This window comes from Phacochoerus africanus, chromosome 8, assembly GCF_016906955.1.
Source record: "Phacochoerus africanus isolate WHEZ1 chromosome 8, ROS_Pafr_v1, whole genome shotgun sequence".
Classification (NCBI taxonomy): domain Eukaryota; kingdom Metazoa; phylum Chordata; class Mammalia; order Artiodactyla; family Suidae; genus Phacochoerus; species Phacochoerus africanus.
This window is the reverse complement of record NC_062551.1, coordinates 108,160,170-108,186,390: the sequence shown is the minus strand read 5'-3', so window position 1 is coordinate 108,186,390 and position 26,221 is coordinate 108,160,170. Positions and strand designations below refer to the sequence as shown.

At 48.4% G+C, this 26,221-nt stretch overlaps 1 protein-coding gene across 1 annotated transcript in view; it reads right to left on the bottom strand.

Annotated features, from left to right (window-relative positions):
• LAMA3 (laminin subunit alpha 3) overlaps positions 1–26,221 on the bottom strand; it is a 254,743-nt gene that overhangs the window by 140,025 nt on the left and 88,497 nt on the right. The window contains exons 9-18 of the mRNA XM_047793935.1: positions 24,225–24,315; positions 22,995–23,126; positions 21,369–21,431; positions 14,884–15,018; positions 6,898–7,035; positions 4,602–4,648; positions 3,572–3,671; positions 2,848–2,900; positions 2,506–2,611; positions 892–991 (exon numbers count right to left, since the gene is read on the bottom strand). Of these exons, the coding sequence (XP_047649891.1) occupies positions 892–991; positions 2,506–2,611; positions 2,848–2,900; positions 3,572–3,671; positions 4,602–4,648; positions 6,898–7,035; positions 14,884–15,018; positions 21,369–21,431; positions 22,995–23,126; positions 24,225–24,315 (965 nt within the window). The remainder of the gene's footprint in view (positions 1–891; positions 992–2,505; positions 2,612–2,847; positions 2,901–3,571; positions 3,672–4,601; positions 4,649–6,897; positions 7,036–14,883; positions 15,019–21,368; positions 21,432–22,994; positions 23,127–24,224; positions 24,316–26,221) is intronic.

Sequence of the window (26,221 nt, the reverse complement as noted above, 5' to 3'; positions counted from 1 at the left end):
TCTGACCCCCCCCCAGTCCCCACAGTCAAGGTCCCCAGGAAGAAGGAATTGCATCTGCTGGGCACCCCCTGGCTATGACGTTTTTTTGTTTTGTTTTTTTTTTCTTTTTTTGGCTGCCCCATGGTATATGAAGTTCCCCAGGCCAGGGATCAGATCCGAGCCACAGTCTTGACCTATGCCACAGCTGTGGTGGATCCTTAACCCACTATGCCGGGCCAGAGATCAGACCTGTGTCCCAGAGCTTCCAAGATGCTGCCAATCAGCTATCCAGTAGTGCCACAGTAGAAACTCCCAAGCTGTGACTTTTTTTTTTTTTTTTTGGCTTTTTTAGGGCTGCACCCATGGCATATGGAGCGTCCCGGGCTAGGGGTTGAATCGGAGCTACAGCTGTTGGCCTACACCACAGCCACAGCAACGCAGAATCTGAGCCACATCTGCAACCACCACAGCTCAGGGCAACGCCAGATCCTTAACCGGATGATCAAGGCCAGGGATCGAACTCACAACCTCCGGGTTCCTAGTCGAATTTGTTTCCACTGTGCCACAACTGGAACTCCTTCCAGGCTGTGACTTTTACAAGGAGGTTTGGCTGCGGATCCCACCTCCTACCTCCAACCCGAGTCTCGCCTTCCTGGCTTTCTGAAATCTATGGGAACTTTTCGGGGAGGCCACTCTGACCTGCAAAGTGGAACATGTTTAGGGCCACCTTACCTCCTGCTTTAATTGGACTCACTGACCAGTGTCCAGATTGCAAATGATAGGAGAGCTTCACCTGCCCTCTAGCCTTGGGACCAACCACTCCTCTCTCCCCCAGAGCCATCAGCAGGGATGGGACATTCTGAGAGAGCCCTGAGGACAGCAGAAAGGGAAGGGACCTCCTGGAAGACTCACCGCTGGCACACCTTCCCCACCACATGCTCTCGGCACTGGCAGACTCCGGAGGGCCCACTGCACATTGGGGTGACGGCTCCACCAATGTCACACTGACATCCTGAGAATCAGGAGAGAGCAGTGGTTACCTGTCAAAGCATCTCCATACTGGAAGCATCTCCAATCAGGAAGCCCAGGGCTGTGGAGCTGTGCCCTCTTCCCCCGCCATGTCTCACAGCCTGCAGGCATCTGAAATATGTGAGAACCTCCCCAAGAAAGATGGCACTCGAAAACTGGAGGTATGCCTGCAGGCCAGCTCCAGCCCTGTTTGTTCAGTGTAAGGGCAGAGCAGCCCAAGAGCTAAACACCACTTCACATCACAGTGCTACTGTACTAAGGAGAGACTTGAAAGATACAAGAGTAGCCTTGTGGAGAGACCACGCCTGCAATTGTATTATTTAACACAATAGCATCTTTTGGCTAATGCAAAATAGACCTTTAAAATTACTAAGTCTTAGAAGGTCCCATTCTGGTTCAGTGGGCTATGAACCCCACTGGTATCCATGAGGATGTGGGTTTGAACCCTGGCCTTGCTCAGTGGATTTAAGGATCCGGCATTGCCACAAGGTGCCGTGTGGGTTGCAGACATGGCTCAGATCCTGAGTCGCTCTTGACTGTGGTGTAGACAGGCGGCTGCACCTCCAATTCCACCCCTAGCCTGGGAACTTCCACATGCTATGGGTGCAGCCCTAAAATTAAATAAATAAATAAATAAATGACTAAGTCCTGATATTTACATCTCCCTCGTGGCTCTCCTTGCAAAATACCAATTATGATTTTTTTAAACTTAAAAAAAAAACTTTTTTTTTAATAGCTGCACCTGTAGCATATGGAAGTTCCAAGGCTAGGGGTCAAATCTGAGCTGCAGCTGCTGGCCCACACCACAGCCACAGCAGTGCCAGATCCAAGCCACATCTGTGCCCTATGCCAGAGTTCGGCAACACCAGATGCTTACCTCACCGAAGGAGGCCAGGGATCAAACCCACAACCTCATGGACACTATGTCGGATTCCTAACCCATTAAGTCACAACAAGAACTCCCCCGTTGATTTTTTTTCTTAATTAAACCAACGGTGTGCTGGTAGAAGAAAACTGGAGGCAGCCTCATTTGCGTTTTACTACTCATTTTAAGGGACTGTTTGGCCAGTTTCCCTGGACAGAACTTTTCAGTCCCACCCCTTTAGAAAGTCTGCAAGAAGACAGTGAACTCAGAAGCAAGGTTACTCTCAGGAATTCCCGTCGTGGCTCAGTGGTTAACGAATCTGACTAGGAACCATGAAGTTGTGGGTTCGATCCCTGGACTCACTCAGTGAGTTAAGGATCCGGTGTTGCCATGAGCTAGGCGTAGATCGCAGATGCGACTCAGATCCTGCATTGCCGTGGCTCTGGTGTAGGCCAGCAGCTACAGCTCTGATTCCACCCCTAGCCTGGGAACCTCCATATGCCATGGGAGTGGCCCTAGAAAAGGCAAAAAGACCAAAAAAAAAAAAAAAAGAGAGAGGAGAGCAAGGTTCCTCTGCCAGTCTTTGTCCATCAACACTTTTGTCTAACCCAAGACTCCCTGGAAGGATTTACCTTGACACCCAAAGTAACTGCTCTTTTCCAAAGCAAAATAGCCATCTTCACAGGTGTCACAGGAATCACCACCGACATGGGACTTACAGTGACAGTCACCATCTAACTGCAGAACAATGAGCGGATGACAAAATTTGGTCAGATTACAGCATTGGCTAATCTTCAAAATGTAAGCCTGGCTCCTTACGTCCTATGAGGCAGGAGAACCAGGATCTGAAAACCTCCGAGAAGACAGCCCCAGGGTGTACAAGTACAGAGGCACTAACATGTTCCTGCAGAAACCCAGCCATCAACTGCTATTCCTTTGCTACAGGCGTCCCAGGAAAAATCAGTCCACGTTACCTGCCCGCACTCTCCAATTCCGCTCACAGTTCCCGCCATGTGGCATCGGCATTCTGGGAAGATAAGAGAGTGTCCTTGCACCAAGGTTACATAGAGGACAGTTCCAGCTCTGGGAACAGGACACACTACCTATATTGCATGCAGTCACTTTCTAGCATGCTTCAGCTGAATTCCAGTTGGCACCAGTCAGGCCTAAAACTGAATTGCTTTCTGGAGTCAGCAGAGCAGCCAAATCAACACCATCTACTTACAAGGATTAGTGGCTAGTTTATGACCACTCGTAAAAGACAAAAGCTGCAACATCAAGGCATTTTTAAATGATTCTCATATATATGCTTACATCCTACCCTGTTGAGAGATATTCACTCCCCTTAGCTTGGTGTTTTTAAGTTCCTATCCTGGCTTCCATCTAAGCATAAAATGAAAATAAAATTAAGTCGGGAAAAGTGGATTACACGAACAAGGCAAAATAACCATTTATCAAGCAGCTGCCATCACAAACAACATGATACATATGGAAACAGGATATAAGTCTTTGGCTGAGATTTTGAAAATGACAGAAGTTCTGCCAAAAGCGGGGGGATAAGCATCAAAACATTTACACAGAATTTCAGACACATTAAACAGATTCAGTCAATAGTTCTTCATGTGTTTAGTCACTGAGGTAGCGAAAATTAAGAGGAAGTTATAATACCATAAAATAGTGTATGAAGAAGACCCTTACCTGAACAACCATCAGGATTTTCTTTGGCCAAATTCCAATATAATGGTTTGCAAATGCTACAAGTAGGACTTTCGACATGAAGCTTACACTGGCAAAAGCCCTTTAAAAGAAAATCAAACCACATTTGATATCTAAGAATCAAGAGGTCTCCAAACAAGTGTTCTGAACAAAGCTGGTCACAGAAATATATTTTGGGCATGAAAAGTAAATTAAGAGTATCTGGGGGAAGAAAAGTACTGGGTTGATTTTAACAGACTGCTAATTGCTTTTGTTTTATTATTTGTCTGTTACACATACAATCCATATATGGGGATGTGCAGGAAAAGAAAAAAATTTTAATGAGTCATTTATAACATCGTCTTTATTTGCTGATTCTGTTATAGCATGGACTATAAATTTCGATGGAAAAACATCTAAAATATTTAACATGCTGACAGTCATTATAAAGTTATGTTTATCTGCAAGTGCTTTTGAAATACTCAAAAGTCACCGCCTTGTGTAAACACAGAGGAGCCCATAGCAGAGATGCATAACCTCCCTCCCACCATCCCTCCAGGGCCTGGGGTTCCAGCGTCTCCAGGCTCTGAGGCTAAGAAGACAGATAATTCCTAAAGTGCTTAGAAAATGAATCGGGATGCCACAGTGCTGTGGTTCAAGTAATATCAAATAAATTGCATTTATTTTGTACATAGCTTAATTAAATGTGTACTGGCCTTTGGTTTTCTTAATTTTAATTGTGTATGTCAGGCTTATACAGGGCTCCAGGGTGGCAGTGCCTTCAGAGTAACCTACAGTAAGAGGTAAATGCTGAGACTTTAGAATTCAAAGTTTAAATAAACTGTTATTCTTTTTTAAAAAATCATGATACCATACTTGCACTTTGAAAAAGAGCAATGGCCTCTTCAAGCCTTTTGGCCTCAGGTCTCATTTTGATTTACTTTTAATTTCAGGAAGTTCCCAGGCATGTCAGTCTTAGATAAGTCTCAGAACTATAGTTAGAATTGCAACCCTTTTTCAACCCTCTACTCACCAAACTGGAGTCCAGGGTTCCGGCTGGGTCACAGGCACCGCTGAAGCCTAGATGTGATTTAGAACTGTTTTAAATGTCTAGGGTTTTTAATATCTGCTTGTCTCTTTGTTTTGACATTTCAAGTTGTTTAGGTTTTACTTATTTTTTTTCTTTTGGCTGCGCCCACGGCATATAGAAGTTCCTGGGCCAGGGACTGAACCTAAGTCATGGCAGGTGACAACACTACCAGGGAAATCGAGGTTTTATTTGTTTTTAAAACTAGTGCATCTACATTTATGTTTTTTGATGGATGGATGACAAGGACTTTATATCTAATTCAGAAAGAGACACATCGAATAATTTTTATGATCTTTAATTCCCAAATCACCCCCTTTGCCACGGAACAACTCTATTCCCTGCCTACTACTAAAAGTTTTTTCTAATGATGATGTAGAAGACTGGGAGAAGAATCCAGAGTTTTGGACATTGTTAGGATTGTCCAGAAGAGGGCAGTATTGTACCAAGCAATTTTTTTTCATTGTCAAATTAGATGTTCCAGAACTTGCAAGTACATTTTATAAGTAACCAAGACTTAATTCATTTTTTTTTTGTCTTTTTCCCTTTTCTAGGGCCACACCCATGGCATATGAAGGTTCCCAGACCAGGGATCAAATCGGAGCTGTAGCCACCGGTCTACTCCAGAGCCACAGCAACGCGGGATCAAAGCCGCGTCTGCGACCTACACCACAGCTCAGGGCAACGCCAGATCCTCAACCCACTGAGCAAGGCCAGGGACCGAACCCACAACCTCATGGTTCCTAGTCAGATTCGTTAACCACTGAGCCATGACAGGAACTCCCAAGACTTAATTCTTTATCACAGCTCCCTCATTCTCCATCTGGACTAAAATTATTTCCAAAAATTAATTTTCCTTCTTACCTTATAACATAGTGTTACCAACCCAGTATAATCTCTCTTCAATAAACTGACGTCTTGCAGTTCTCATTATTACTATTATACAGCATTAGAGATGAAGAGAGTTTGGGTAAGTCTGGTTTTTCAAATAACTTAAATAAACTCATCATATGATCTTTTTTTCTTACACGTTGCTCCCTAGACTTTTTGCCTTTATTGTCCCCTCTCTTTTCTTTGCTTCAGGCTCCCTCTTGATGATACTCTTCTCTCTCTTTTTGATGCCTTCCAAATCTTCTGTAATGGTCAACCTTCTAGCTCCCTGTTGCTCTTCCACCTGGCCCTTCCCAGCCCTTGGCTCCTCCTCCCCAAGCTGCCCAACAGGTGCTGTCTACCACCTCTTGGGAGATGTCATGGCTGCCCAGCCCCTCTTCCTTCCTCTCCTGACCCCATGGAGGAGAAGACACCCAGCCCGGGACAGCCTTCCTCTGGGACCTCCAGGCCATCTCCAAGACAAGCAGCCTCCTCTGACTTCTGGCGACTGTTTCTCCTAAAAGAAAGCCTGGTCTCTCAAGGCTTCTGGTCAGTGAGGTTCTGGGGAATCAAGCTGAAGCCATGGCTCCATCTTCAGATGGCTCTGCCTGCCAGGCTCCAAGTGCCCTAGAAGCAGGAAGGGGTCCGAGAAAACCACATTCTCCTGATGCTGAGTCTAGGGTAGCCCCCTTCTCAACAGACAAAGGGTCCTGTGAGAGCAGCAGCCAGGAGTCTCCCAGGGCATCTTCAGACTGTGCCTTGTATCACTGAGCCCGGGACACTCATCTCTCACATCATCCAAGAGATGAGTGGTACAAAGACCCAAGACGGTGTTTCCTCCTTGCCGCTCTCTTTCCAAACCAAATAGACTCTGGTTCACGCCACTCCCAGCCCCTCACACCTGGGCTGTGTGATGACATAATCCTCCAAGAGGCCAGTGGCAGGCAAGAGAGAGGAGCAGGAACCCAGGCAAAGGGGACGGATTAGAACACCTGCAGGGGAGGCTGCAGGCTGCAGGCTGCAACCACAGAGAAGCCACCACGCCCTGGGATGGGGGACAAGGAACGCTAGGCTCAGTGAAAAGGGCTCACCTTGGCCACATTGCTATACAGAGAATTTATATGCCAATCAAGAAGCACTAATTTGCAACCTGAAGGGTTTTTTAAATTTTAGGAATATATATCATTTTTGGATTTCTCTGAAGATGTGTATCTGGTATACGCATTTTTAATGGACTCAAACTGGGGAGGACCAGGCAGATTAGAATCAAAAGCGTAGTGGTGGGTCTGCAGAGGTCTGCAGGCTTCTCTGGGAGGCTGGCTACACACACTTCAGAGGAACCCGCCCTCTGGCAACCTGACATCTTCCCTACCTTGGCAGTGGGGAAAATCAGAGGCTCCTGAGAGACACCTGTCACACCGCTGTCCTGTGATCCCCGGCTGACACTCACACTGGCCAGTCACTGGGCTGCAGGGCATCTGGTAGGAGCCGAGGGCTGAACACTGGCAGGCTGGATGAAAAGACCTCAGTTAGATCCAGGGCAGCAGGGCATCAGGCCTGAATAAGAGCATGGTTGGGGCGGCCGGGGTGGGAGGTAGCTGAAAGACCCAAATGCAAGTTCCAGATCCACCTCTTATTATCAGACTTGGAACCTGAAACAAGTCACTCAGTTGCTCAAAGCCTCAATTTCCTTTTTTTTAAGTGTCTACTTAACAAGATTGTTGCCAGGATTAAATAAAGATACTACTTGAAAGAGCTGGGGACAGTGCCTGTCTCATACTGAACAATCAATTAAATGCTGGGGTTTTCCATTGTTAATTCCACTTTCAGCACAACTAGCTAGTAGTGAATGAGAATTAGGGATGCTTCTTGCCCTCGGTAACAGTGCTCATTGGAAAAAGAGGACGGAACAGCTGATGGGAGATGTGAATCAATGGAGAGGACACATTAATTCCACATTCTACTGGGGATCAAGTGCAAACCATCCCAGTCCAGACTGGCCTACAACTATCCCCTGCTTTTACAACTATCCCCTGTCTGCCCCTCCTCATACCTAGCTTCGCAAGGTCAAGTGTAACTGAATAATCATGAACAAGTGATGCAGGAAGGGTTGGAAATCGAAGGTAAAAGCATCCAAGTTTCCCTGCATCCACCTCAAATTGGTGCATGAACATGTGCAGATAGAGAGAACAGATCCTGGCCATTCCCTTCTGCTCTTTCCCACTGGGTCTGGTTCCTACTGGTCTCTGTGGCTAATCTCCCACAGGGCAGCAGTTACCAGGACCTGCTTCTAGGTAGAGGTGAGCAGTGGAAATGGCCCACTGATTTCCCGAGCTGGAGGTTTCACACCATAAGAACTGGAGAGCTTATCTTGTTGAATTTCACTGTTACATAGTGAAATTCAGAAATTAAGTGATGGAGTTCCCATTGTGGCTCCGTGGGTTAAGAACCTGATGCTGTCTCTGTGAGGATGTGGGTTCGATCCCTGGCCTCGCTCATTGGGTTAAGGAGCTGGCGTTGCTGCAGCGTAAGTCAGAGGTGTAGCTCAGATCCATGTTGCCATGGCTGTGGCGTAGGCCTCAGCTGCAGCTCCAATTCAACCCCTGCCCTGGAAACTTCCATATGCCACATGGCCATAAAAAGAAAAAAATAATTAAAAAAAAAAAGAAGCAGTTAAGTGACATGCCCAAGGTCACCGAATTAGCCTGCAGCAAAAGGCTTCAGACTCTGAAGCAGACCTGTCTGGATTCAAGCGCCAGCTCTGCTACTTAGTAACTGGACGACTATAAGCACTTGCTGAGGCTCTCTCAGCCTCGGTTTCCTCTTCTAGAAATGAGCTGGTGACAGTATCCACCCCCAACAGCCACAAGGCATGAAGGGCACTGCACACAGGGCTTACCCAGAAGAAGTGCTCAATGAGTGTTCACTCTTGTTAACCTTGCTATACGATCACCTGAGTCCCCCAGTGCTTGGGATGTGCTCTGTAGACCATCCTACACTGTGTTAATAGGAATCAGGGAGTTAGCGTTCCTGACTTCCAAATTTATACATGCAGTAAAAAATATAGACAGACAGGCAGGCAGATAGATTTTTGCAAACCTTATTTGCAAGGTTTCAAAACTTCCACACTGTTGAGGCCTTGGGAAAGAAAAGACAAAGGGCCAGTTCCAGTGATTTATTTGCAGGTGTCCTTAAGACCCATAAAGCCCCACATCGCTAAGCCTTGGAGCATGGAGCTCCCACAGGGGAGAGAACACGCCACATTCATTCTCTTCGACAGCATTCAGCCCAGGCCCCGAGGGGTGAGCTCTTCTGATATGCTTTTCTGTGATAAGGACAATGGTAGCATTTGCCCGAGTTGTTCACCAGCATCGCAAAATAAACTCTCCCTGCTGGAAGGGAACTTGGCTCCTTTTCTCACCTACGAATTACCTGGAACTTCAGTGGGCTGTGTGACTTGTTCTGCGTGGCCCAGTTAGGGCATGGCAGACCTAGGAGATTTACCATCATTCCGCCCTTTTTTTTTAGGGCCTTACCCTTGGCATATGGAGGTTCCCAGGTGAGGGGTCAAATCGGAGCTGAAGTTGCCAGCCTATGCCACAGCCACAGCAATACCAGATCAAAGCCACATCTGTGACCTACACCACAGCTCATGGCAACGCCAGATCCTTAACCCACTGAGTGAGGCCAGGGAGTAAACCTGCATCCTCATGGATACTAGTCAAATTTGTTTCCACTGAACCCTATTTTATTTTATTTTATTTTTTTAGCCACACCCATAGCATACAAAAGCTTCCCGGCCAGGGATCAAACTCAAGCCACAGCAGTGGCAACACTGAAACCCAACCCCTAGGCCACTAGGGAACTCCATCCACCCTCCTATTTTACATGCATTCATCCAGCAGCCTTTTTTTTTTTTTGTCTTTTTGCCTTTTCCAGGGCCACACCCATGGCATACGGAGGTTCCCAGGCTAGGGGTCTAATCAGAGCTGTAGCTGCTGGCCTACGCCAGAACCATAGCAACATGGGATCCGAGCCACGTCTGCAACCTACACCACAGCTCACGGCAAGGCTGGATCCTTAACCCACTGAGTGAGGCCAGGGATCGAATCTTCAACCCTATGGTTCCCAGTCGGGTTCATTAACCACTGCGCCATGACGGGCTCCCTATCCAGCAGACTTTGGTTGAAGGTCTATTGTGTGCCTAGGTGTCAGGGTGGAGGCAAATAAGAAAAGCCCATGTTCCCTGACCATGAAGAGCTAGAACTCCAGAAGAGGGGCTAGAGAATTACTGACATGGTACCAAGAAACTAAATATAAGAGAGATGAAGAAATGGGCCAGCCCACTCCTGGAGGACAGCAGGACAGGGACTCAGCTCTGGGCCACTTAGGTCAGCATTCTTTCATGGCCCCGTGGCCTGTTTGCAGAGATCAAGTCCCTACCTAGGGGTAGTGAAGAAACACCCTTGGGCTCTGTGACAGTTTTTGTGTATCACCTAGGCAACAGGACTCAGATGTTTGCTCAACACCAGTCTAGATGTTGCTGTGAAAGTATTTTGTCAGATGGGACGAACATTTAAATCAGCTGATCTGGAGTAAAGCAGATTACTTTCTACATCAGTTGAAGGCCTCAAGAGAAAAGACCAAGGTCCCCAAGGAGGAAGGAACTCTGCCTCCCGAGGGCCCAGCTGCAGCATCAACTCCTCTCTAGTCTCCAGCCTGCTGGCTGGCCCTTCAGACTTTAGACTTGCCAGCTCTCCACCGTCTCGTCAGCCAACTCCTTAAAATCAATCTCTCTCTCTCCATACCCACATCTATCTATATCCATGCACACAGACACGCATCCCATGGGTTTTGTTTCTCTGCAGAACTCGACTAACACAGGTTCTTTCTGCTATGCTGCCTAAGCGAATGCAGAGAGGAAAACACTCAGGTCGGCAGTGGGCAGCGGGAGGAACCAGGAGCACAGAGGGGGCAGCTCCGGCCAGAGTAACGTGGCCGATACCTGTTCTGACTCCTGGGGCCAGAGCGCTTGTCCTGGGAGCCGCCAGAGATGCAGATCCATTCCGGGGGTAACAACAAAGATGCAGCGTTAAACACATGCATGTTATTTTAAATCGTGAATTACTCAATCTGGCATCGCCCTTCGCACTTCAATCCAACCATCAGTGAAAGCTGCCAAATCGCAAATCCCGACACCAACACTGGCCGCCTTTTTCTCACTCTTGGAAATGCTATCATCAGGCTTTGCAAATATTTCAGTTCTGTTCTTTGTTTTGATCCAGGTCCTTTGGAGTCTCTGGAGTGTTTTCTTCTCATGTGCTCATTGGGTTTCTACTTTAAGATACTTTTATTCCCAAAGAGTATGATAAACAATGATAACAAAGGTCCGGGGAATCAGGGAGCTTGTCGGCTGTGCTCCCCCAAATCTGCCAGCATCAAGCAGGGTCCTGATTGCCAGTCCATGCCAAATAGATACTTGTTAAATGAAGGAATGAGTAACTCCTGAAACCCTTTTCCTGGCCCAGCCCCGTAGTTCTACCCACAGATATTTTCTCATGGAATCTCGCAATGCTGCCATGAGAGGTATGCCTCCGAGAAATGCCACCGTCTTCCCATCAGTGAAAAAGTCCACAGAGTGAGGCGACACTGCTAGAAAACATGTAGATGACAAGGTAAACAGAGCCTCTATAGTTTTGGGGTGCTCTCCTCACCCACGATTTTAGAGCTTCTTCTCTGTTGGAAAAGCCAGCTGGCACCTTCACTCAGAGCTGCAAAGCCAGCATTTCAGTTTCACGATATTTACTACCGTCCACTTCCCTGGCTGACCGGGCTGAGGGCAGATCAAATCTACAGAAAATCTCAAGGCTTCTTCCAACCACCTCAATGTTCTCCCAGACCAACACTGAATTACAAAGCTGGGGGCCAGTTCAAAGCTGGACTGCACAGAACGTGGCCCGGCCCTGCGGGTTTTGTTTTCACCCTTGGAAAGGCTGGGAGGGGGGCTCTGCGGGAGCCTGCCAGGTCAGACACCTTCCCCAGCAGCACCATCCGCCATCACCCTGTGCACGTGGCCCCTTCCCCGGGCCAGTGTGTCTGACTCATGAGAATATGCTGACAGGTTGAAGGAGGTTAATCATGCACAGGCATCACAATTATAGGACTTTTCTAAGGAAATACCTGCAACCACAACCCAAAGACTACAGCAAACCCCAATGGGGACAGTTCGGGCCCTGGGTCCTTGAGGTTCGCAGGCAGCTGCCCTTTGAGTGCCTTCAGTGTCTCATCCTAGGAGGACTCCTGGCCTCTGTTTTACATGCTGACTGGTAGCTACTAAGCACATTGCACCAGGAAAAAAAAAAAAAAAGAGGAGGAGGAAGAAGAAAATAAGAAGAGAAAAATGCAAGAGAGGAAGGCAGGAATGACAGAAAGAAAAGGGAACAGTAAACTCCCCAAATGACCAAGTTTCCAGGGAGCTGCAGTGTGTTTTGTGATTGCAGATAAAGAACTGAGCCAGATGACAATGTAAACATAAAATTTAAATACATATTGACAACTCTCCAGTGAGGCCTCACATCCACAGTTTAACATTCGCCTACAAGACAGAAAACTCCAGGGCACTTGAGTGAGTCAAAAATGAAAGGAGGAGAGAGACTTGTACTTAAAGTCTGGAGTAAATTAAGTTAATACAAAACATAAATGCCAGACTGCATTGGCAAGAATGATGAAGATGGATTTTGGAATTCTTTTAAGGAAGATTTTAAAAAATCTTTAAAGCCAGACAGAGCAAAGCCACACCAACATTTTTCGGCTGAAATATATTGCACCATCCGATGTGGCGCTCGGGGCCATGTGGACTTGATTCTAAAATTCAATGGCCCAAGAGATCAACTTTATCTACAAAAGATCACAAATTAAAATATTGGGTTGGACCTGGATGCTAGACCAAGTTCAGATTTCAGCATGTCTGAGCTTCAGCCACTGGCTTCAACATGGCCCATGTGGAAAACAATTTAAAAGGTCGCAAAAGTTGTTTAAAAAGGAAGCACTAAAGAAGGGAGACCTCCGCCCCCAGAATGTAGGAGCAGCCCAAACTCCTCCAGGGCATCGTGGTTCAAATCTGGAAGAACAAACTCCAGGGCACGCCCCCTCCACCATGCCAGGAAGCAGGCTTCGCTGAACCTTCTCCTGTTTTGCCGGACAGACCTCATCTTCACGACCTGTAACCTTGCCCACCCCATCATAAGCTCCTCTAAGTCTGGCCCCGAGTGGACCCTGAAGTGGCAGGCCTCCATCCCGTCTCGCTCCCGCTAGTTCTTCTTCATTTTTGTCAATGACGGATCAGTGCCTCCAGCCTAAAATAGAAATGGAGGCAACCCCAACTTGTGCTCCAAAACTTCATTATTTGGGACGTCTTTCCACAGAAACAATAATATGGACCAGGACGAGGTTACCACACCAGACCACAGAGCCAGGTTAGTGCCAAATCCACCTCGAGAGTGATTCATAAGCCCCAACAGAAGCCTCACCTGTACTGATGCTTCCACGGGAGATGCCCTGGGCATTCCGACTTCCTCTTCTTCTCTTCTTCTTCCTCTTCCTCTTTTTTTTTTTTTTTCCTTTTCTTTTTAGGGCCGCACCTGCAGCCTAGGGAAGTTCCCAGGCTAGAGGTCTAATTGGAGCTGCAGGAGCCAGCCTACACCACAGCCACAGCAACGCCAGATCTGAGTGACATCTGCGACCTACACCACAGCTCATGGCAATGCTGGATCCTTAACCCAGTGCGTGAGGCCAAGGACCAGACCCACATCCTCGTGGATACTAGTTGGGTTCATAACCCGCTGAGCCACAACAAGAACTCCCGGGGCATTTCAACTTCTGACACGGAATTGCCCTGGCTGAAGTCAAGGCTGAAGAAGAAAAGAAACCCCTTCCTTTCCTTACCCTTCCACCTGCCAGGTGATTAAATCTCCGGGCAGCGACTGTTGAGAGTGTCTGTGGCCCAAGAGGCAAAGGCTGAGAAGCGGGGCAGATAACAAAGGTCCAGGACATGTCAGGGAGCCAGGAGGACAGGGAAGGGCTTGGGATGTGGCACACAGACATCTAGGCAAACTGAGAGCTCTACTGGGATTGGGGCCCTAGGCTCTTAAAATGCCATAGAGGAAGTCTGAGACAGAAGGAGGAAGGTTAAAGGAATAATAGCTACCATATAGGTGAGTGCTTCCTTCCCAGGCTCTAAGGGGTCCCTGTTTATGTCAGTGCAGGTGTAACAGGCAACTTGTCACAGGATGGCCACTATTACTGTGAAACTGAGGAACAGAGGGGTTAACTAGCCCAAGTTGATAGCGAGTGTGAACCTCGCCTCTCTGTCACCTTGTCTCCCGCTTCGGGGAGGGACCTTCCTGCTCCCGTCCCAATCTCCCAGCTCCTTAGCTGCTGACCTCATGGATGAGATGACTTAGGGCCCATGCTAACCTACTCCTGTGTTCAGAGGGTGGAGGCTAGCAACAGCACTTTCCAAATTCCCCTGGAGCTGCATTCTGGGTGCCAAGTGGGTTTTGCAAATAAGGACTTGAATATGGTTAGAAAGGTTGAGTGTTTCTGCTGCGCCCGGGATGGCCATGGAGGCACCAGGACCACACGCCTCCCGTCCCTGAGCAGCAATCTGGGCTTAATCCCGGGGAGCCTCCTTGGAAACCCAGCCTGGAGCCTGAATGACTCCGGTCAGCACCTCTCGACCCATACCGAGCCCCCATCTGGGCGTAGTTCCTGCCCTGAACCCTGACTGATCATCTTTCCTTCTTCTCTCCCCCGTTTCCCCACAACAGAAGCCTCGAGGAGAACAATGGCAGGCAGAGGGAAGGAGGCAGAGGAAGCTAATGTGGTGAATTCATTCAATGGTTTGCTAATCACCCAACACCTCCTGTGCTCTGGGGACCAGCCAGACACCTCCCCTTCCCTTCCTCCATCCCTTTCGGTGACTCCTACTGGGATGGGGGACTAAGGGCCAAGCCAAGCGGAGAGGGAGGGCTCTGTGGTTTTGCGTGTGCTGCTCCCCCTCCCGGAACACCCTGCCTCCTCCCTCTGTCTGCCTGCAGGCCCCTCGGGCACCACCTCCTCTCCAGAGCTCCGATCTGCACCCAGGCACTGGCTCCAGAGCCCAGGGGCTTGACCACCAGGGAGGAGGAAGGGTAAGGCTGGGAAGGAAAAGAGGGGAGGTGACACGGCCAGGAGAGGAGGACAGTCACACGTAACATATCTACATAAGCCGGGCGCTCATTCACTAAATGGCAGGCCACCCAGCTCTGCCAGAAGGAGCCTCCCTCTGCTGCTCACCGTGCACGTGCTGCCCACTTACCTTGGCAAATAGGGAAGGAGTAGAAACCCGGGTGGCAGGCATCGCACCGGGGGCCCCCCACCCCGGGGCGGCACAGGCACTTCCCTTGGGCATCACATATCTCGGGGAGAACTCCTTCCAGGTTACAATCACAGCCTGCGAAGAGGAAGAGACTTTCAGACAGGGCTCCATCCTCCTGCCCTCTGTGTGTTCCTCCCTTCACCCCTGTGTCTGTCCATGGACACACAGATTCTGAGTTACCTATGGCCAACAGACACTCCTGACTCGGAAGACCGCCTCCTAAAGGAAGAAAAATATCCATCGAGGAAAGGTCAGAGATGCCGTTCAGGAGCCTCCAAGGTGGGCACTCGTTTGCAAAATACCTACAATTTTTTAGCATCAACCCCTGGGAGAACGATTTTTTCCCCCCCGGAACTGAGCCTTGCATAGTGAAGCTTGAACTTCACAGAGTCCCGTCAAATGACAATCCTGAATTAAGCACAGTTCTGCCTCCATTTTTCAGAAGACAAGAAAAGAACATACATTCAGCCCTATTACGTGCCAGATGTGGCTTTGGGGGTCCTTCCTCCACTGCCTTAATCCTCCAGGCAGGAGCCCTTCCCAGCAGGCAGGCTGCTTCCCACACAGGTGCCAGGGCCAGAAACCTCTGAGGCCCCTCCCCTCTCCCACCCTCACCCCCACACCTCCTCCCCAGGGCCTCATCCTCGTTTGCCTGGATTATTCCCAGAGCATCCTAACAAGGATTCCCTTCTTCTCCCTCCAATCCATTCTGCATAGTGGTGTCAAGAGCCATCTTTCTAAAACGTCAACCTTTTCAATTCACCTTCCATTCTAAATTCCTCAATGGGGACCCAATGCTTGCAGGACATAAGCCGAAGTCTTTGACATGTGGGACGCAGCAAACACTTCAAAATCTTCCAGGCTGCCAGAGCCCGGGCTGTACCTCTGTGCAAACTAGAAAAAGGTGTTCCTTTCTTAAGATGTTTTCCTATTATTTGCTGTCAAATTGCCACCATACAGATACAAATCTGTGATGTCCTCAATGGATGTGACGCCCCCGGAGATGCCGCACAGGTGTGCACGGCAGCCTGTGTGTCTGAACTCTCCTCTTCCACACGTGGAATCTCCCCTACCCTAGGGTTCAGTCCCAGTGACCTACTGCCACACCTATCCATCCCCATGTCTTCTCTCAGTGGCCCCTCTGCCTGCCTAACTCCTTCACCCGCCAAGACTCGGCTCAGATGCCTCCTCCGGGTCCGGGCTCTTTCCTTCCTTCTTCCCCTCCCACCTGCCTTTCCTCCCTTCCTCTGTAAGGAGCTGTAAGGACGCCCTGTGTTTGCTCCCATGACTCTGTATCCTTGCTGGGTCATAGCATTAACTCCCGTTGTTGTCACGGCCTGTGTGCCTCCCACAGGGCCTGGGAGCTCCCAGGGAGCAGGAAGTGGGAGCAGGCCACTGCCTTGGCAGTGCCCAGTACACAGGAGGCACTTAAGAGTTTCATGAATGAAGAATGTGCTAACTATTCAAGACGACCACTCTCTTTGGTAAAAACCATTCCTTGAATTCTATTTCACTGGCATCTACACAGGGCCTCCAAACACAGATAAGAACTCTTCATCTGTCCCTCTCTAAGCTTTAATTGGCAGGTCTCCATGCCAGCAGTGACTGCCCCACCCGTCCAGGCAGGTGAAGCGCCCAGCCTGGGGAGGGACATAGCAGGAAGGCACCCCCAGTGGCTATCAGAGCTCTCATCATTAGCGAGTGCCCAGCCCCCACCACACTGCCTCAACACTTTGGCAATGGCCAAGCTGCTCCTTACAGAGTAACTGGGGATTCAAAACCTTCTCGTAGTATTTGGCAAGAAACCTCTGGGCAGCCACGTCTTCAGGCCAAATGGGCTGCTTTACAAAATATCCCAAGATTATATTCGTCTCCTAAAGCAAGACCTACAGTCTTTCTGCAGCTGTGGATTTTGTTGTCACGGCTCTTTGTTTGAACCTGGAGGAGTAAAAATGTACCCATGCCAGTGTCCTTCTAGAGTGACTGTTTTGTATATTCCGTCATTTACAAAAAGACGACTTGAAGATACGCCTACTAAACAGCAACTTCCTAAACATAACTGTTAAGTGGTTACAAATATAAATAATCACTTGGACCCAGAAAATCCAAATACTATCCGGCATCATGAAATATAATGAAAAACCTAAAAATATTCCTAACTGCAAAATTATTGTCCTTTTGCTTCAAGTGTCTGGAATTGAGCATATGGATTTTCTAGAACAGTAGTTCTCCATCTTGGCTGTACGCTAGAATCTCCTGGTAAAATATCACTGCTTGGGTATGGAATCCCAAATGCAGAGATGCTGATGTAATCCCCCAATCTGTCAACTCTGGCCTGAGGGCCAGATCCATCCCTTTTTTTTTTTTTTTTTTTTTTTTTAGGGCCGCACCCATGGCATATGGAAGTTCCCAGGCTAGGGGTCTAATTGGAGTTGCAGCTGCCGGTCTACACCACAGTCACAGCAACGCCAGATCCAAGCCACGTCTGCGACCTACACCACAGCTCACGGCAATGCCAGATCCTTAATCCACTGAGCAAGGCCAGGGATGGAATCCCCAACCTCATGGTTCCTAGTCAGATTCATCTCCACTGCGCCACAACGGGAACTCCCATCCTTATTTGGGTAAACAAAGTTTTACTGGCACACAGCCAAGCTCATTCATTCACATCTTGTCGACGGTTCTTCTCATGTTACAACAGCAGAGTTGAGCACTTGCAACGTTACCTACAAAGCTGGGACTATTTACTATCTTCATCTTTACAGAAAAGTCTGCCAACCACTAAACAGGAACTTCTACTAACTACAGCGATGGTTCTTAATGAGACACACCTCAGAATCATCTGGAAAACCTGTTCAAAATACCAGCCTGGGCTTCACCCCTGGAAATCTAGATTAAGATCTGGGAGTGAAACAGGGAGTTCTAAACCCAGCCCTGTTTAATTACCACCGTATTAGAAGACATGAAAGCATCAGTTGGCCTTAATGAATTAAAATCCCCAGCACCAGGAGGGACGTGGCCTTATCTAGCGCTGTGTATCCCCTGGCAGTTGAGATGTTTGTGCTTCTTAACAGTCCTTCCAGAAGTTAGGCCCCAAATTGGATGTTTTTAAAATGCTTTAGTAGAAAACCTAATTGAAGTGGATATCTGTGCCTTCAAATTCCCAAACAAACCTAATTGCACTATTTGAAACTTCTTTTCCTCAAGGCTGTGTTCTAAGGCTTCCCGAATAGTTTGTAACAGATGCCTGAACTTCCCTTCAAGTTCAATTAAACGTCTTTCCCTGAAATCACCACCAGTGTACTTGGAGAGAAAGGAACTGGCAAACAAAGGGTTTACTGGAAAGAGACCCTACGTGGAAGATCTAAAACATGCCTGCAGAAGGAAACCGAGGATGTGTGGTTTCATCCAGGCTCAAAACCTGAGCTCCGTTCTCGTCAAATAACTAACATGTAGGAAACACTCGCTGGTACCCACTGTGGGCGGGACTCCCGGCAGGTGCTGTGGGGATCAGAAAACAAGTCAAACATCGCTATTGTCCCAAGTGGCCAAGGGAGTGATGATGGCTAAAGACAACACCCCAAGATATGGGAAGCTGGGTACGAGCAGAGAGACAGAACAGAAGCAGGAAACAAGCACCGGAAGGGAGGCTGGGTCACAGGGCTGCCCCCGGTGAGCCCTTGTGCTGTCCCCAAATACTGTGACATGCCCCACGCCCATCCACGCCTCCTAAGTTCCAGGAAGGCTCTTTCACACCTTCTCTCTCCTCAACCCTGGGGCCTCTTCCCCACATTCTGCCTGACCTTGAGTCCTCTTTCTTTCTTTTTATTTTGTCTTTTTTTTTTTGTCTTTTTGCCATTTCTTGGGTCGCTCCCTCGGCATAAGGAGATTCCCAGGCTAGGGGTCGAATCGGAGCTGTAGCTGTCGGCCTACACCAGAGCCACAGCAACGCGGGATCCGAGCCGCGTCTGCAACCTACACCACAGCTCACGGCAACGCCGGATCGTTAACCCACTGAGCAAGGGCAGGGATCGAACCCGCAACCTCATGGTTCCTAGTCAGATTCGTTAACCACTGCACCACAATGGGAACTCCTATTTTGTCTTTTTAGAGCTGTCCCTGTGGCATATGGAGGTTCCCAGGCTAGGGGCGGAATTGGAGCTGTAGCCACTGGCCCACATCGCAGCCACAGCAACGCCAGATCCAAGCCACGTCTGCGACCTACACCACGGCTCATGGCAATGCCAGATCCTTAACCCACTGAGCAAGGCCAGGGATCAAACCTGTGTCCTCATGGATGCCAGTCAGATTTCTTTCTGCTGAGCCACGATGGGAAGGCTCTGATTCCTATCTCACAAAGGAAAAAAGAAAGACCAGGAGAGAGCGCCCTCACGCTCCCACACGGGTCCGCCCACTGCCCCAGCCCTGCATGTGCCCGCTCCTTCTCGCTGACAGCCTGCGCAGCTCAGTACAGGGCTCGTCCTCCTTGTGGGCTCCTTCTGGAAGCCTGGGAGCCACCCAGTCCTCCCGTTCCCTCACAGTCCACTTCACCAGCAACATCCCCACTCCAGACAAGTCCTGCCGGATCCATCCTCAGATTAGACACATGGTCTGTCCACTTCTGGCCACCTCCACTGATACCTCCTGGGTCCCAGACGCCACCTTCTCTTCCTCAGGGATCATCACCACGATGGCTTCCCTGCTTCTTCTCTTCTCCCCCTGCAATTGGTTTTCACCACAGTCTCCACACAGACCCTAACGCAATGTCATTTCCCTGTGCCAAACTCTCCCAGCTCCCGGCTCATCAGAGTAGACAGTAAGTCTTTGACGTGGCTGAGCTACGATCTGGTCCCCGGAACATCCCCCTTCACTGCTTCCCCTGTGCTCCCCCCGCTTTCACACACCTGGTCTCCTTCTGATCTGGGAACACCCCTGGCATGTCCTGCCTTAAGGACTTTGCACTTGCTCTTTCCTGCATCTGGATGCTTCTCCCCAGACACCTGCAGGGCCCAGCCCTCAGCCCCCGGACGTCCCTGCTTAATCATCTCTTCAGAGAGGGCTTCCCTGACAACCTACTCACATGTGCAAACCTCACATTCCCGAACCTCTCTCGGCCTTATTGTCTAATTTATTCCACGGCCCTGATGGCTGGCTGCCACCTCCAGCCCATACCCAGAGCTACGGTCTTTTTGTAGAACCTGAACTCCTTGGGCAAAGATGCCCTCCAGAGACTATGCTCTTGTCTGGTCACCAGGGCCCCTTCTGTGCTCGCCCACACCCTGGATGCACCAGGAGGGTGGGGGGTGGGGGGGTCCACGTGCTCTCAGCATGACCTCCACCTGAGCGAGACAAGCACGTGACCACCAGGTCTTCCCTTTCCTGGGTGACCCAAACCTGACCCAGATGGCCGTGGGCTATGTGCCTGCGATGTGCCCTTATATGGGTGCCCACATGCCCTTCTGAGTGTGTGTGTGTGTGTGTCCCTGTATGTGCCATTGTGGGTTCACATGGGGAACTGCCCAGAGCTCCAGAATTGAACCCAAAATCCTGGAACATACTCATGTGGGTTAATTTACACCTACAGTGTGAATGACTCCCATGTGAAAGAAGTTCCTTGTGCAAATACAGCCCCACTTATCATAATCTAGCATGTTAGTGATTTTACTGGTTTATATATTAAATATATAAACCTTCCCCCGCCCCCGGCGCCCCCTCACTGAAATATAAGCTCCAGGAGTGCTGAGAAATGTGTTTCACTGCCAAGTCCCCAGCAGCCGGAACAGTGCTAATAGGGGTCATAAAATATTTGCAGAATCAGCACCTCTGATGCCCCAAAGGCTGCTTCCTGCAGACCCCTGCCACTCTCTCTCCCTGGGTGCTTTTCTGGCTGCAGGAGCTCCCCACATAGTTAATGCCCCTGAAGAGCAGGTGACTGAAGTGAGATAAGGCTGAGCAAGTTCTCTGCTGCCCCCCAGAGCTGCTCAGACGGCTGCGGCTGCAGCTCCAGGTGTAAGGCACAACCTTGCTCGCTACCGAATCTCCCCAGGTCTCACTCCCTCGCTGCGTTTCCTGGGGTCACCTCCCAAATTAACTGCCTGCACTCAATTCCTTTCTCAGAGTCTCTTGATGGAGAGCCAAACAGCAGAGTAGGGAACTGACTGCCCCTGAAGGTTTCTGAGCAAGCCAGCAGCATACAATCCCAGCTCTGCCTAGTGTCCGTCAGGTAGGTAGGTACCTTTGCAAGGGACAGACTGGAATAGAGAATGATGGGGGTTGAGGAGCCTGAAGGGGACACACCGCCAGGCACCACCTTGGTCCCACATAAGAGAAGCTGAACTTGGACACAGCCCTGTGCCTAGGAAGTAGGAAAGGAACATGAAGTATAATATTTTCACGGAAGTTAAACCAAAAGAGAAGTTACTTACCTTTTAAATCTCCAGCTACTGGACCTTTGGGACTTGGAGTAGACGCAGGGAAAATGGGAATTTCTAGAAAAATAGTTTGTCAAAAAAATACAGAGAAGGATTAAGGAGATGGTAAAGGAAAAGATAAAGTTGCCCTAACCAGGAGCGCTCTCGAACTTAGTGAAAGAAGCATGTGGAGAGTAATTGAAAGACGGGCAATGTTGCTTTACTTAAAATGCATCTGGGAACAGAATCAGGATGGTCAGACATTGTGATCCGTATATTAATGTGAAGAAATGGACATTTTGTGCTCATAGTAGCAAAGTCCCAATCCAGCAGGACTGAGCTAGGCTTCTTTGGCATCTTTGCTGTTTTGTTGTTGTTGCTGTTGTTCTTGGATTTTTTTGTCTTTTCTCTTTTTAGGGCCGCACCGGCGGCATATGGCAGCTCCCAGGCTAGGGGTCTAATCGGAGCTGTAGTCGCCGGCCTATGCCACAGCCGCAGTAATGCCAGATCCGAGCCGCGTTTGCAACCTACACCACAGCTCATGGCAACGCTGGATCCTTAACCCACTGAGTGAGGCCAGGGATGGAACCTGCGTCATCATGGATACTAGTTGGGTTCATTAACCACTGAGCCACAACGGGAACTCCATCTTTATTGTTTTTTAATGTAAAATTGAGACTAGCTTCTAAAAGTGTTTTCCTTCAAGTTTTTCCCTAAAATTGTGCTTATGCAAATGCAATTTCTGCTCAGCCTCTATCCAATAATCACAGATTCTAAACTGATGCAGCCCTGATTCAGTGCTACTGAGTGTGGGCTTAAAAACTGGTTCCTTTAACTAGAAGATGATCCTATAATTCATCCTCCAAACTGGAACACTCAACAGTGGAAATGGGCCCTAGTTTAAGCACGACCCTGGGACAGCAGGTGGGAAGCAGGACAGATGGTGACCCCATGCATGTGTCCTGTCCACACATTCCCCACAACTCCACATGCTTTTCCTGGGGTGGTAGAGTTGTAAGGTGGGAATGGGTGAGAACAAATGCAGCAATGGGGTTGCCCCTTCCTGAGACAATGCTTCTCTGACCTAACTCCAAAGTCCGGTTTTTACGCCACCGAAGGACCAAGAGCATCATGGCTCTTGTCACAAGCTGCATGGCTGATCTCACAGACGCTCCTCCCTCATGTTCTAGGGTGTTTCCCGCATTTGCACATTTGTTCTCTCTGAGATCCTGAGACACTACCTTAGGTCATGGCAGTGGGAAGGGGCAGACACATCCCCCCGCCATCAGAAATACAACACACACAATGTGTGTGCAAATGAACATCTGGAAGCCCATGATGTTTCTTCTAGGTTTACACATGGATCATTAGCAAGCTGAAATTGACGCTATTTGACCCTTTGACCTGCTGAGACGGACGGTACTGTCTATAGCACAGCCTAACACTTTGGAGATAAATAACAGGACAAAATATGCTTACATAAATGTAATGTTCCAAACTTCGGGAAACACTATCATGCAAATACCACCTCCATGGCCCCACTTCTGTCCCCAGCCCCCCAGCCATGCCCCCAAGGGTTGAGGCACAAAGCCCAGGTGAGTGCTGAAAAGCAAGGCCCCTTCCTTCCGCCCCAGGACTTACTCAAGCAAAATGGGAAATGATAGTAGCCGGCTGCGCACTCCTCACAGTGGTCTCCGCGGAAATTGGACTTGCAGGTGCAGCGGCCAGAGCCCTGCTCACAGGCCTCTGCGTGCTCAGGGTTACACCTGCAGGCTAAGAGAAATTCCAAAGGGATTGAGAAATCTCAAGGGATGTGTCCTTCACTGCACCTCATAAGGTAAATATGTCCTGATAGCTTCTCAAGTGACATTGACTACTTCCTCATTGGTCCACAGGGATTCTTGAAAGGGCCCAGCCTGTCTTCCACCTCATGGCTGGCTGATGGTTTGCCTTGACTTCAGGGGCCATCAGAGACAAGCACTGATAAGCAGCCACACCAAGCTCTCAAGAACGGGCTTTATTGTACTAAGTATGCCCAGCTCACTGTGCAGGATGCCAACCTGCACCAACCAGCATCAGAGGGACCGGATGGGTGTGTGTTGTAGCCCCACCAGGTTGTCTGTGCACAACCTCTCCTGACCATGAGCCAACTATGGATAGCCACACTGTGATCCTCGTTACACAGCTGTCATGTGGACACAAGTGCAAGATGCCTAGATATTGAGATTTAACCTGTGGACAGGCCAGCAAGACTGCACCCATAACCCAAATCAGAACCACGTGATATGACTCACTGAAAGCAGGTTTTGCAACCAACATGGCTGTTAAGTATTTGCATTCTGGAGGAATGTACTTGGGGTGTACAATGCTTGGAAAGCCCCTCTCTTGGGAGCTTCCCTTGACCCAGCAAAAGTTCTCCCCTTGGACGTCAAAAATACTGTCATAGCTCAGCTGAGTTCCTGTCCTGTGAGGAACTGGGAGACTGGAGAAACCGGAGCATCCCCCCAGCCTGACTCCTTCTGGTGTCCTTTGCTTAATCTGTTTAGAATTTATGTGTCCTGTGGATTCTTTATGCTCACGATCATAGAAACATGTAGAAACAACCGAAAACATTTGTTGCAGGCTTAGTATTTTCCTAGGTAGTTTTGGTGGCATTTCATTTAATCTCGGAGGATAGATGATCATTTCCTTCTACATATAAGAAATCTGATGCGCAGAAAGACTATGGAACTGCCTGCGGTCACACAGCTAGTAAAGAGTAGAACCAATCATATAAAGAGAGAGAAAAATGAAGGGCATTACTAACCAGTCAGAATTTAGCCCATGACTTCCCTGAAGTCTAAGACACACCAAGTTGGAAATGAAACTTACGGATGCAGCCATCAGGGGCGTGGACCGGAACACCATACGGACGGTAATAACCCTTAGCACACTTTTCACAGTTTACACCAGCTGTGTTATGCTAGAAAGAAACAAAAGACATTTCGAGGGCAGAATACTGGAGAAGTGCTATTCATGCAGAGAAATAACACTGTCATACACAACTGTAATGTCAAAGTCACCAAAAGAAAAAAAAAAAAAAAAGCATTGATCTTGACCTTGAATCTGCAAGATTTACCACAGAACCCTGGCTTGAACTCCAGAATTTTTTTCCCATCGAAGAGGAAATGAAGGGAAGCCCCACGCACTGGACAACCCAGGTTTTCCCCTCCACTACTTAATGAAGCATCTGACATCTGAAGGAGCAAAACTCAAGAGGACCACTCTTCGAAGCTTCATTCAGTAACGATGAATGGATAATAAGTCACCCTTACATTTTACTCGAGGGATAAAGGGTCATGTGTGTATTTTTATCCTCTCCAACCTTGGAAGAAACTGCAGATACAGATGCTCTTCTCTCTTCATTCCAAAATCTATCTGTTCTTTAGCCTGAAACCACTTCCCAAACATTTTTGCTATGGGAATGGAAAATGTAGGCATGAGTCTCATACACAGAACTCATTTTAAAGGACAATACAAGGCAGCCTTTGTATTTTATGGCTAATCCTTGTAATTGCCATAAAATCAAATTACCCAACATGCATCACAAATTTCCACAAACTATATACTGTGGGTCTAGGTCAATTCTGCCTCTCTCTCTAATTTGGAAACAATTCAGGGGACAGCATTCTTTCATTAAAGGAAAAAAGGCAACAGGAAGTTAAAAAGAACAAATATGATATACTTTGACTCAAAAGGGGTCTACACAGAAACACAGAGAGGAGAACAAAGACCCTTTCTGTATCCTCTCCCCTATTTTAGATGATTTTATTAATCACAGACTTATTTATTACCACTCCTTGTCCTGTGGGCTAAAATCTGAATTCATTTTAACACTGAGGTCTAAAACCACACTGGCCACTTCTGACTTAACATTTACTTGCATAAACATCTTGGGCAAATAAGAAACAGCTGTGGTCCACCCACTCTTGCATCACATGCCAATTAACCTCTCGATTCTGTTGCTTGCCACTGTGGCTTCTAATAGTCAGAACCATCAGGTGAATCTTGGCTCCCATTTTTTTTCCCCATTGGAATAAGAAATGAAGAAAAGTTCTCTGAAGTGGGTACCCCAGGTTCTCTCCTTTACCACAAGGTTTAGTAGGTGGAAATATCTGCTACAGAGAATATATATGTTGGCCATGGTATGCAGCAACTTGACATGGAATCTCAGTTCCCAGACCAGGGATTGAACCCGGACCACAGTGGTAAAAGTACTAACCACTAAGCCACCAGGGAACTCCTGAAAAGTTTTCTTTTTTTTTTCTTTTTTCTTTTTTTTTTTTTTTTTTTGGCTGTGCCCACAGCATGCAGAAGTTCCCAGACCAGGAATCAAACCCGTGCCATAATTCTTAACTGTGCCACGGCTGCAGCAATGCCAGATCTTTAACCCACTGCACCACAGGGGAACTTCTAGAAGTTATATTTTTAAAACACAAAAAACTAACAAATACCCAAAAGCCAGCAACAAATAGGGCCAATGGAAGAATACCTATAGTTTGCCTTCAAGTTCTTCATGGTTCTCTAGGACCCATACCACCTAAGAGCAAAATAAACCTCTTATCCACGGACACCAAGGTCATGGTTGGATCAAGGCCAGATGAAGATTCAGGAACAGTCGTGGCTCCATAATTTCTACGTTGGAGGCACAGAGGAAGTAATCTGGCTGGATGGAGTAGGTGCCTGATTTTGCATGTAAGACAAGAGATGAGAAAGCCTCAGTTGCTTGGGCTAAAGCCTGGGGTGTTTGCCAATGGGATCAGTGCAACAGGTAAGCCCACCCTCCCCACCCACCGCTTTTCCCCTGGCATCATCTAGAGAAGCTTTCT